At 58.1% G+C, this 11520-nt stretch overlaps 2 protein-coding genes across 4 annotated transcripts; both read left to right on the top strand.

Annotated features, from left to right (window-relative positions):
- Positions 1-738: 738 nt before the first annotated feature.
- MRPL34 (mitochondrial ribosomal protein L34) lies at positions 739-2357 on the top strand. 2 transcript variants are annotated; one of them, XM_015065601.3, is made up of 2 exons: positions 739-1383; positions 1622-2357. In XM_015065601.3, exons 1-2 carry the CDS (start codon positions 1337-1339, stop codon positions 1833-1835), a joined length of 261 nt encoding a protein of 86 aa, XP_014921087.1. In that variant the 5' UTR covers positions 739-1336; the 3' UTR covers positions 1836-2357. The 2 variants fall into 2 exon arrangements, with proteins under 2 accessions (XP_014921087.1, XP_014921086.1); XM_015065600.2 differs by lacking the exon at positions 739-1383 and adding an exon at positions 1390-1522.
- A 997-nt stretch (positions 2358-3354) lies between these two features.
- DDA1 (DET1 and DDB1 associated 1) lies at positions 3355-11166 on the top strand. Of its 2 annotated transcripts, none has more exons than XM_027038289.2 (5): positions 3355-3510; positions 8041-8121; positions 8361-8412; positions 9236-9297; positions 10479-11166. In XM_027038289.2, exons 1-5 carry the CDS (start codon positions 3508-3510, stop codon positions 10587-10589), a joined length of 309 nt encoding a protein of 102 aa, XP_026894090.1. In that variant the 5' UTR covers positions 3355-3507; the 3' UTR covers positions 10590-11166. The 2 variants fall into 2 exon arrangements, with proteins under 2 accessions (XP_026894090.1, XP_026894089.1); XM_027038288.2 differs by lacking the exon at positions 3355-3510 and adding an exon at positions 3578-4084.
- Positions 11167-11520: the final 354 nt, after the last annotated feature.

The raw sequence follows: 11520 nt of genomic DNA, 5'->3' as shown, positions 1-11520 counted from the left end.
TGCCCTTTGTTGATATGTGACCTTGGGCCAGCCACTTTTCTGAGACTCCTTTCCCCTGAGTTTGCTATGCAGCTAAAAACCCAGCACGATAAGTGCTCGATACATTATTGACACGATTATTGTACTGGTTTAGTAGTATAATACTACTCACTTAGTAGTGGTTTGCTAAGTGATGGTGCAGGTAGGATGGACTTCAGAGGACAAGGGGTTAACCATTCCTTGCCCACTCCCAGCTCCTGGAATTTGCTGCCAGAGCTGGATTAGGTCCCACCACCCACTCTTGCCCACTCAGGGTGCTCCTGGGAGACTACAGTTGATTCATGCAGTAAACAGTCCCCTTCGCCCCTCTCTGGGCCCTCCAAGTTGGGAGATTCTGGGGAGCCTGCAGCGACTCAGCCCCAAGCCTGGCCCTTGAGGGGTCCCTGGGCTTTTGGGAGAGTCTGGGGAGAGCTATATGGGGGCACGGCTGGGCGAAAGGGAGGGAGGGGGTTGGGGAAGAGGAAAATATCCGAGGATTTTAAAAGATGAATGGGGACGGGGGAGATAAATAGGGGAACATCAGGCATTGGAAAGTGTCGCTGAAATTTAGTGTGTGTGTGTGTGTGTGTGTGTGTGTGTGTGTGTGTGTGTGTGTATGGAGGGCTTCATATGCTTGCCAGAGGAGCTGGGTATTTTTCGTGGGGCAATGGGGAGCCATAGAAGCTGTGTGAGAAGGGAAAGGGCTCGGATATGAGTATTAGAAAAAAAAATTTCTAGGGCCTGAATGGAGCCACCACCAAGGGCAAGCTTGAAACGCATGAGTTTTACACTGAGAAACTGAATCCCCGAGAGGAGCAGGGACCACCCCAAGGACGTCCGGCCAACATCAATTCAGGTCTCCTGGGCACCCCGCCAAAGAGCAGAGACTTGGCTGGGCCCTTAGAAATGCTGCCAGCCAGCTGTGTGCCATCTGCCTGCCTCCTGCTGGGGAAGGAGGATCAACCAGCCGTTTCCTGAGGCTGCCCCCAGCTGCGCCCACGGTCACCTCCCGGCACCCTCTGCTGGTCGACGGGAGAAGGAACGACGGCTCCCAGCAACGTCTTGTACGCAGGCGCATGCCGAAGAGGTGCCGTTCGTCTGCCACCTGTTGGTCGACATGAAGAAGTACACTCCCTTGCCGGCAAGGACGCGCACACAGATGGGACGCAGGCGCAGAACTGCAACTCCAGGAGGACCCGGTGGCCATTGGGCTCCGCTGTAGGAGAAACTACATTTCCCATAAGTTTTCGCACTACAGCGGCAGAGCCTATAAGCTTTGGAATAGCCGGCGTGGGGACCGCGCGACGTGCGGCTGGACATGGCTTTCTTGGTCGGATCCCTAGGTCGCCAGTTGGGCCGCCTGAGGTGAGTCCTTACGGGGATCCTTCCCCAAATTTGGAAGTAACGGCGGTGTCCGGCGCTGGTGCCAGCTGTATACGGACAACATGACTTGCCAACGCCTTGCGCCTTTATGGAGCGCCTCTTGCAGCCAGGCTCCGTCCCGGCACGGATAGGGAAGCCGAGGCTCCAGACTGGTTGAGCGTCACGCCGAAGTCACAGAGCTCCCCCTCTGACCTTTCGCACCGTCTCTCTACCCCCGCAGGTGGCTCCAGCCCCGGGCCTGGCTGGGACTCCCCGACGCCTGGGGACTCCTCGCCGCACAGCAGAGCCGGGGAAAGGCGCGCGGGAACGAGTATCAGCCGAGCAACATCAAACGCAAGCACAAACACGGCTGGATCCGGCGCTTGAGCACGCCGGCCGGCGTCCAGGTCATCCTTCGCCGCATGCACAAAGGCCGGAAGTCTCTGAGCCATTGAGGATTGCGACGCCGACCGCGGGACCCCCATTAAAGCCTTTGTCTCTCCTGGGACCTCTCTTGCTGTTACTTTTGTGGGAAGCCCGGACGACTCAGACATGCGTGCACCTCAAATTGTGGGGTTGGCCCAGGGGGAGAAGTCTGGGGCTGGACTGAGAGTGGGAGTAGGAAGTCAGACCTAGTCCCTTTCTACGATTTTTGAATTAGGAAGAATTTTGAACACACGGCAACAGCCCACTGAATAGCACAGTGAACCCCGTGTACTCTGTACACAGCTCTGACCACCAGTTACCCACAACCCACCTGCCCCCTCCTGTGTTATTTTGGAGCAAATCTCAGGCATCGGGTTATTTCTTCTGTAAGTATATCAGAATGCATCTCTTCTAGAAAAAGCCTTTTTAAACACTCCAGGCCTGGTGACAGGCCTTTTAAGAACATAACCAAAACAACTTTTCACACCTAAAAAAATGGTTAACGTTGTTCCTTAATACCATTAAGTGTCTAATAAATGTCCGAATTTCCATTTGTCTTCTACCTGTCATAATTTTCCACAGGTCTGGGGAGGCTTGTGGGGAGGGGGTTGGTGTTGGAATTCACTTGCTCCTTGGGGATGCGTTGTATGACCTTGAGCAAAGGCCTTAACCTCTGAGGCTCATTTGGCTTCTATGAATTGAGGTGCTTGTTTCTCCTTTGCTGTGTTGTTGGAATAATAATACTTCATAGTTTCCACTTAACACTACTGAGTATTTCCTATGTACTGGGTGTCGGGTCCTTGTCCTTGGCAGGCTATCAGTCTGGTGGGCAGGGTAGGAGCACTTGATTTGTACCCAGGCAGCTCGGAGACAGCGGAGTCAGGGCTGAAAGGAGGATTGCGAGGGCTGTGGGACTCTAGAGGAAGTGCCTGGCTTAGACTTGGGAAGAATGAAATCAGAGAAGGCTTCCTGGGAGAAGTACCAGGATCTGGGAGGGCCCAAAGGGAGAAGGGATTAGACCCAGGTGTCAAGATAAAAGGTGCCTGAGAGATGCCGGAGGGTTCCAAAATTCGGGGCCAGGGAGATGGGACTGCATCCCTGGGGGACTGGGGAGCCACGGGGGCATTTGGACAAGAGAATCTGAGATGTCGGTTGAAAGATATTAAGCAGCAAGTGCAGAACAGTTTAGATCTGTTAACAGGTTAGGACCCTGGGGAGGAGGCTGGGAGTGTTACGGTGGGTCCCTGTCTTCCGGGGCTGCTGTGGAAACTCCATGAGTCACCACATGAAAAAGTGAAGTAAACGCTAGAAAGTCGAGAGACTAGCGGAACCTCCCGGAGTTGTGGACTACAAATCCCAAGAGACTTCGGGGGCACGGCCTCCGCCCACTTCCGGATTTTGCGCCTTCGCCTCCAATTCCCGGGCGGGGTTTTGCTTCCTCAACCGAACTTGACCACCAAAGGAGGAGGTGTGGTGGCCAATGGACGCGTGACTTAGTGGGATCTGGCCAATGGAAGCGCGCAGAGGCCGCTATCCTTGGGGCGGGGCTAGAGTGCAAGCCAATGAGGGGGGGCGGCGGCGCCATCAGTGTGGGCTGTGCCGTGGCTGGAAGTTACTGTGCGGCGGCGGCTAAGAAGGCGGCTGTGGTGGCGGCGGCGGTGGCTGAGGCGGTGGCTGAGGCAGCGACGGAGGAAACAGAAGATGGTGAGAGAGGCTGCCGGGCCCGTACTCCCCCTCCGTTCGACAAAATGGCGCCGCGGGCCCACCCACCTTTAGTAATCCCTGAAGCCCCTCACCTCCCAGCCCGGCCCCCTCAGGCCCCGCCCCGCCTCTCGCTCTGCCCTATAACCTTCAACCTCGGGACCCTGCTGTGCGCTTCCTGCTGACCCCACCCCAGCTCCTTCTCTCCGACCCCTGACCCCATGTAGGCTTCCAGGCCCTGACAACCCATTCATTTCCGGGTCGCTGCTCCCCCGGAAATCGGTGGGGGTGGGGATGGGGTCTCCCGAGACCCCCCATTTCAGGCCTTGTCCTCAGCTTCCCCGGCTTGGGTGTCTCCAGTTCATGAGGATTTGGGAAGCTGGCCTGGGCGTTGGGGCGGGGGAGGGGGCTTGACTTCGTGACATGTGGGGCTTTGTAGCCAAAGGAAGTGCGACATCACAGACTGCCCAGGTCCCCCAGAGCCCTGATCCCACCCCCAGGATTCCGGGCCCGGACCTGCCCCTAGGAGGGAGCAACTTCATCTCTCCGATCCCAGGCCTTTCTACGTTAAATGGAGGTAGCAATAGTCCAGACTTGATCGAGTTGTGACAATTGAGAGAACGGATTTCGTGAAGGGCTTAGGACAGTGAACGCTCAACAGATGAGCTGGGTGACTTGGGGCTGGTGACATCTTCTCCCAGCTGGCTTCTCATCTTGAGGTGGGAATAATGCCAGCTGGTTGGGCCATGCGCTCATCCTGGCTTTGGTTGTAGTGGTTCTTTGGGGTCCGACCCCCAGCCTGCAGAGGGGGATGGTGACTTGGCATCAGAGTTGTGCTGAAGGCCCCACCCCCACCCCAGAGCTGACAGAGGTGATGCAAGCTTTTGCAGGGCAAGTCAAAACCCCGTGGTCCCTGGACCCAGGGCCCGAGCCCACAACCTACGGGATGTGGTGAGGGATAGGCAAAAGAAGTAGGAGAGGGGAAAGTGGGTCCTTAGCATGTGGGTCCCCAAGCCTGGGTGTTGTCCCTTGATTCATTGCTGCAATCTCGTCCCCCACGTCCAGTCCGTAAGAAGTTCTGATGGCTTTGCCTCTAGGATCTTTGCATCATGAATTCGTCCACAGTTCCCTACCCTGGTCTAGGCCCTGCCACAACTTGTCTGGACGCCCCCGCCCCAGCCTCTTCCCTGGTAACCTTACCTCCATCCTGCCCCCCCTCCCCCACCCCACCCCGGCAGCCTGTAATTCACCCAGAACCAGAGCGAGCTTGTAACTTAAAACGTAAATCTCATTATATCACTTTCTAGCATAAAAGATACTCTAGGGGTTTCTTTCTTTCTTTCTTTCTTTCTTTCTTTCTTTCTTTCTTTCTTTCTTAATGTTTATTTATTTTTGAGAGAGAGAGGGAAAGTTGGTGCAGGAGTCTGAGCAGGGGAGGGGCGGGCGTGGGTGGGAACAGAGGATCTGAAGCAGGCTCGGCGCTGAAGGCAGAGAGCCCCAAGTGGGGCTCCAACTCAGGAACCCGTGAGATCTTGACCTGAGCCGAAGTCTGATGTTTAACCGACTGAGCCACCCAGGTGCCCCACTCTGGGGGTTTCTTGTAACCCAGATGAGACCCCAGCTGCCCCCTCGCCCCCAAGGCCCCGTCTACTTCTGTGATCTCATCTCTACTCTTCTCATCTCTTCTGCCAGCTCCAGCCACACTGTCCTTGTTTTCATGTCCCCACACTCTGAGTCCCTTCCACCCCAGGGCCTTTGCATCTGTTGCTCCTTCTGCCTGGAATGTTCTTTCTCCTGTGAACATCACCCCCTCAGAGGAGCCCTTCCTGACTTCAGGAGGCCCCTTGTCTCTTCTCTCTTGGCACATTATTTCTTTTCCTCTCTCTTTGGGTGGGTTCACTGGTGGACTGCCTGCCTGGGGATGGCACACACATGGTCGGTGACTGTCTGCTGAGCCAGGTGCACAGCTTCTGGGCCCAGCTTTGGCTAGGATTTGGCCGGCTGGCGTGAGGATTTCTCTCCTGTGCCCGAGGCCTTGTTTTCCTGCTTGGCTGACAGGAAGTACCGGTCATCCCATCTTCATTCATTTATTCAGCACAGACACACTGATGCTAACAGCTGGCCTTCAAGGGAGCTCTGTGAGAAACTCTTTCCCGGGCTGGGGGGCCACTTGCCCCAGGTCACCCAGCCAATGAGGGGCCCGGCCAGGATTGAGTGCAGTTGTGGGGTTTCTGCACCTCTCACCACTCTGCCACCTGGCTCCATGTGAGCCCTGCCAGGGGTCCAGGATGGAGACAGCCCTGCCCTGCCCTCTGCCCTCAGGGAGGAGCCAGTCCAGCGAGGGAGATGGACATAGGAACGAGTGACCTCATCGGGGTGTCATTTTGGCTCTAGCAGAGGTTCTCAAGGCGTAGGGAGAGGGAAGGGGCCGAGGGGGTTTGGAGCTGAGCAGAGAGGTTGGTGGGTGTTTCCGGCATGGAGAAGGGAGGGGCACTCTGCGAGGGTGGCCCAGGACCAGCACAGATGGAGGGGCTTTGTGGCAGGAGGACAGCATGGGCCAAGCCGAGCCAGGGCTTTGGAGGGGCTTGAGCAGGGACAGGAACCCCTCGTCACCCTTCGGGTCTCAGTGCCTGCATCATTGCCTCTGGGCAGCCCTTCCTGAGCCCCCAAATCAGTCACAGCTTTCCCCAGTGCTGTCCTGGATCTCACAGTCCCCTCCCGACACCCTGTCCTCATGGCCACTCAGCACTCACCAGCTCTTCGAGTCTCACCTGTGTCCCTGTGTACTCCGTGCTTCCCAGGGCCGAGAGTGGGTCTGTTGTGCCTTCCCCCCAGGGCCCCGCTGCCTGGTGCAGGGCCTGCCACATAGTAGGAGCCTGAGGAAAACCTTGCTGGATGGATGAATTTGGCTCCGCCGTCTGGGGTGGAATTGGGGCAGGGGTCCTGGGATGGAGGAGGCAAATTTGAGGGGCTTTGAGCTGGCTCCAGGGCAGTGGGTCACCCAGACGTCACGCCTCCTGAGTGGGTGGGGGAGGCTGACCCACACTCCAGCTTCCCTAGCTGGTCCGTGCCGCCGAGGTGTCGCTAGGGCCCAGGAGAGGGAGGGCTGGGCCCTACCGAGGTGGGAACACCTGCTCTCACCTGCCCTAGAGGCTGGGGGGCATCACCTGGACAGCTGCTTCCCTGACGTTGCTGAGCTCTGGCTCAGGTATGCGGATGGATCTCCCAAGGGAGGGTTAATGTGACCTGCAGGGCCTCTGAGGCCTTGGTTTTCAGGAAGGGAAACTGAGGCACTGGCATGTCGTGTAAACAAGGAGCTTGGCCTCTGAGGTTGGGTGAACCTGGGTAAAATCTGGTTTCTTGTTTTCTTGGTGGGGCTGGGTGAACGCAGATGAGGACCATGTGACCTTTCTGCCTCCATTTCCTCGTCTTTATTATGGGGTGACTCCAGCCCCTGGCGGGCCATGTGAGGAACCCCTGCCCACCTGCCCCACTCCAGGCTTGATGACAGTGCCGCCCTCCTGTTCTGCCAAGAAGTCACCCCAAACTCTTGGCCATCATCCTTCCCCAAGCATCCCTCAGGCTCTCGTGCCTCAGTGTCCTGAGGTGGACCTGGCTCTCACTGGCCTTTATCGCCCCCGTCTTATGGCTGAAAGTCACTTCCTTCCCAGAATCAGGGCCTTTCCCCTCCAGAAAGCTCACCCTTTCTTGCCCAGCTCATGCCAAAGTGTCAGAGAAGAAGGACTTTCGATAGGTCAGGGCTGTGAATGAATTCTGGTGCTGGCTCCTGGCAGCCGCACGGGCCTGGCTCCGTGCCACAGACGGGCCATTCTCCCTTCGCGGAGCGGCCTCCAGGTCGGTGGACCCCAGGAGCAACCCCTGAACTGACTCTTGTTCACAGACCTGTCTGCTTCGGTCTACACAGCATTTTCTGAAAAGCCCAGCCACCTTGAACAACCTGGTGACAGCGTGCTAAGACTTGGATTTCTGAGTTTTCTTAGGACTTGGGAGCTTATTTGACCCTGGGTTCCCGTGTCGTACAGCAGCAGCCTGTGTCCCGGCTGCCCTCTCCCCTTCACCCAGGGCCCTGCTCCCCCACCCCTGTGTACGGTCACTCTGGCCCACAGGGTTTTTTAGGGTAGCCGAGCCCTTTTCCATCCCAGGTCTCTGTCAAGGTGGATATGTGGAAATGAGACCAGGTGTTTAATATTCAGCAAGCACAGAGGGAAGGTCTGGGCCCGGGTTCGACTCCCGGCCCTGTTCCTTGCTCAGCCTCCATTCTCCCCCCTCTCAGCTGGTTACAGGGCTGTTGTGAGGACCCCAGAAGAGAACGCTCACTTATCCCAGGGCTACTTTCTTCTGGTCCCAACAGTGTGCACCTCAGGTAGCCAGCTTAAGGGTGCATTCTGGAAAACGTCATGGGAGGACCTGAGGAAGGAAACTGGAAGTCAGCTGGAAGCCCAGTCCCACGGGCACCCCAGGGATGGCCCGACCTGCTGCCCTGTCTCACTTACCATCTTCCCTGTCTTCTAGGCAGATTTTTTGAAAGGCCTGCCTGTCTACAACAAAAGCAATTTTAGTCGATTTCACGCCGACTCTGTGTGCAAAGCTTCGGTGAGTACGCGTTCCGGGCGCTGGGAGTGGTTCTGGAGCTGCCGGGGTGGGGGAGGCGGGGGCAGGGCACGACATGGACACACCGTCGAGGTCCCGCCAGGAACGCAGGCTGGTCTTCGAGCCCAGCCCCGCCCACATCCTTGCACACCGTTGTCTTTGTGGGAGGGTGGGTGCCCAGGTGAGGGGTGGGGGACCCCAGTCAGCCCGCCTGCTCTCCTCACTCCCCGACTCTCCTGCAGAACCGTCGTCCCTCAGTCTACCTGCCCACGCGGGAGTACCCATCTGAACAGAGTAAGTGGCCTCTGTCAGCCTGTCTCAGCCTGGCTGCCAGGGGAAGGGCCCCAGGGCGGTGTGGGTGGTGAGCTCCGGGATGCCTGTCAGCAGCTGGAAGCCTGGCTTTCTCCGGGAGCCTCCTGATCTCCACATGCTGGCGTCCACATGCGGCCCCGAGGGGGCCCTCGTTAGCTCTCATCTGCTGCTCGCCGGCCCCCTCCCCTTCACCTCCCATGAGTTTGGGTGTCCCCTGCCAGCACCGCGTCGCAGACCCTGAGCCGTGTACTGTGGGGAGGGGTCCCCGCCCAGCCTGGGGTGGGCAGCTCAGGGAGGGGGGCGGCCAGGTGGAGGGGCCCGCAGAGAAAGGCACAGAGCGCGCAGAGCAGGACGACCTGAAGGTTATCGTGGTTGTGTTTTATTTTAATTGTGAAAGGAACCTACCCGGACCTTGCTGGGTGGGTTCTGTGCTCACCGGGGCACAGCTGTATAGCTCTGTGTTCCTGGTCTGCCTGGACCCGTGTGCCGGGTTTCCTTCCCCGACCTGGGGGTGGAGCCCCAAGTGCGGCAGAGGTCCCGGGGCTCCCTAGGAAGCAGGGGCCCAGCTGGAGCAGCCGGCTGAGGCCCCCGGTAGTAGCTGTGTGTTGGAGCAAAAACACCAGGCTTCCCGAGCTCTCCCGTGCTGGGGGTGCAGACTCGGAGTCCCCACGCAGTCACCCAGGCAGAGCCAGGCTGGAGACCAGGGAGGGGCGAGGGCCTGCCCTGGGAGGGGCAGCGCAGGCCGGGGTGGGGGCTGGGTCACCTGCAGCCTCTTCCTGCAACTTTCTCCGCCTTTTCTCCTCAGTCATTGTGACAGAAAAGACAAACATCCTTTTGCGCTACCTACATCAGCAATGGGACAAAAAGGTAAGGTGCCTGGGGTCAGGTGCCGGAACTCATGGCAACGGTGATGGCCAGCAGAGGGGCTCTGAATGGAGGATGTTTGGTGGCTGAATAGCAGTTTGCCAGGCAGTCTAGGGGAGGGAAGAGCATTTCAGAGCAGTGAACGGCGTGCCAAGGCCATACGGTTCTGGCGTTCAGGGATGGGTAGGAGCTTGTCAGGAGGTACAGAGGCCTGACTGCCGCTGAGGCCTGGCTCTCCACAGCCTGCCAGCATGGCCCGGGCAGCAAACAGACTTTAGTGTTATTGCCGAAAATCTTTGTTTAATGGTGAAATGTCACATGATTAAAGTTCCAGGCAATATGGGGCGCCTGGGCGGCTCGGGCGGTTAAGTGTCTGACTTTAGCTCGGGTCATGATCTTGTGGTTTGTGAGTTCGAGCCCGCATTGGGCTCTCTGCTGTCAGCACACAGGCCACTTCAGATCTTCTGTCTCCCTCTCTCTGCCTCTCCCCTGCTCGCACTCTCTCTCTCTCTCTCAAAAATAACTAAACATTAAAAAAAAAAAAAATTCCAGGCAACACAACAGGGTGTAGTTGCAGTGAAAGGTCTTGCCACCCCCATCCCGAGGCTGCCTTTTTACACAGGACATTTTTTTATTTTTCTTTAATGAAAACTCGCGTGCATTCTGCAACACAGTCAGTCTGGGGGGTTTTGCCTAACACTGAGCATCAGACAGTGGCCTGCCGTGGGTGAGGTTGGAGGAGGACCCCATGATGAAGTGACTGCTCTGAAAATCTCAGCTGCATGGCCCACCCTGTCCTCCTCCCCAGCTCTGGCAGACCTGGGTTCCCACCGTGGGGGAAAGGAGATTTTCCCACACAGGCCTGCTTTCCTCTTCCGTGGCAATGCACGCCTTCCCTGGGTGGCTCATGGGTGCTCTTTGCCCTCTGGCTGGGTGGCTTATTCCCCAGAGTGTTCCGTGCAGAGCGTGGGTCATGGCCGGCCGGCCGTGGTGACTCCTCACAGGGCCCGGGAAATGCCTGGCAGTCTGAGGCTGGCGGTCCCGAAGACTGTGGCTTAGGCCGGGGCAGTCCGGCAGGCAGGGGAGGCCCTGGGCTGAGTGCCCAGCTGCAGGCCTGGCAGCAGGTTTTCAGGGGCTCACCCAGATGAAGACTTACGCGCCCCCCCTTTTGCCCTGCCTCTCAGAACGCCGCCAAGAAGAGAGACCAGGAGCAAGTGGACCTTGAGGGTGAGAGCTCGGCACCCCCCCGCAAGGTCGCACGGACCGACAGCCCGGACATGCACGAGGACACTTAAGACTCTCGCTCCCCACAGGCGCCTCCTGTCTTGTCTGCTCCTCGCCCGCCCGCCTTGTGTAAGCGCCCCCCACCCTGCCCCCCACCAGCCCACCCCCCCGCCCTACAATCCATACCACTTCCAACCTCATAGGAGCCGATGTATTTATTTTCCTTGAGTTTTTATTTATGCTGTAAAATGTACCAAGCGATGGTTAAAGGGGACGTCAGACCCAGTAGTGTGATGTTGGTAGATGCTTTTTAAAAAACATTGTTATTCACAACCCCTCCCCCCCAGAACCCCCTTTGTGCCCCCACAAGCCCCCAGTTCTCCTCCGGAAAAACCAGAGCGTGTCTGCAAGGGCCTAGAGCCGGGGCCCTGCTGTGGCCCGGCAGCATGCGTGGGAGCCCTTCTCTCTGCTCCTGCTCTCCGGTCCGGGCCTTACAGACTTGGCTTGGACCTGTGTCGTGCCCAGGCTTTGCTCTGAATGTGTGCCAGGGGGAGAAGTCGGCATTTCCGGATCTTTCTCTTAAGTCATTTTATCATGGACTAGTGCGTGCTCCGTGTCCACCCCAATAAAAGGATCTTTCCTACTCGACCTCGCGTCTTGGCTCCGTATGCCTCAGCCCCAGAGGACGGAGTCACTGAGAGTCGTCTCATCACCACCAAGAGGAGCCAAGAGGGCGCCCCCACATGCTGGGGCCCTGGGACCCACTGGATTCTCTCACAGGCCTGCTGTGGCCGCCTCGCTCAGAGCCAAGACCTGCCTGGACCCACCCCCCATGCCTCACCTGTCAAGGTGTCCCGGAGGACCAGGACACCCCTGAGAGATGGTCCGTGTTGCCAAGGACGTAACTGTGGTCAGCCCCACACCCTGGATGCCTTGAGTCAGGGTGGTGTGCCCACCGGCCACTATGGAGACCGCCCAGGTGGCATGGCCTTGAGCGCCCCT

This window comes from Acinonyx jubatus, chromosome A2, assembly GCF_027475565.1.
Source record: "Acinonyx jubatus isolate Ajub_Pintada_27869175 chromosome A2, VMU_Ajub_asm_v1.0, whole genome shotgun sequence".
Classification (NCBI taxonomy): domain Eukaryota; kingdom Metazoa; phylum Chordata; class Mammalia; order Carnivora; family Felidae; genus Acinonyx; species Acinonyx jubatus.
This window is presented reverse-complemented; position numbering and strand designations above follow the sequence as displayed.

Excerpts from the sequence above, each read along its gene's own strand:
- MRPL34 (XM_015065600.2), top strand. The coding sequence starts at position 1,464 with ATGACTTGCCAACGCCTTGCGCCTTTATGGAGCGCCTCTTGCAGCCAG. Across the intron at positions 1,523-1,621 it reads TGCAGCCAGGCTCCGTCCCG|GTGGCTCCAGCCCCGGGCCT; the intron begins GCACGGATAGGG and ends CTACCCCCGCAG.
- DDA1 (XM_027038288.2), top strand. Across the intron at positions 8,122-8,360 it reads ACTCTGTGTGCAAAGCTTCG|AACCGTCGTCCCTCAGTCTA; the intron begins GTGAGTACGCGT and ends ACTCTCCTGCAG. Across the intron at positions 8,413-9,235 it reads GGAGTACCCATCTGAACAGA|TCATTGTGACAGAAAAGACA; the intron begins GTAAGTGGCCTC and ends TTTTCTCCTCAG.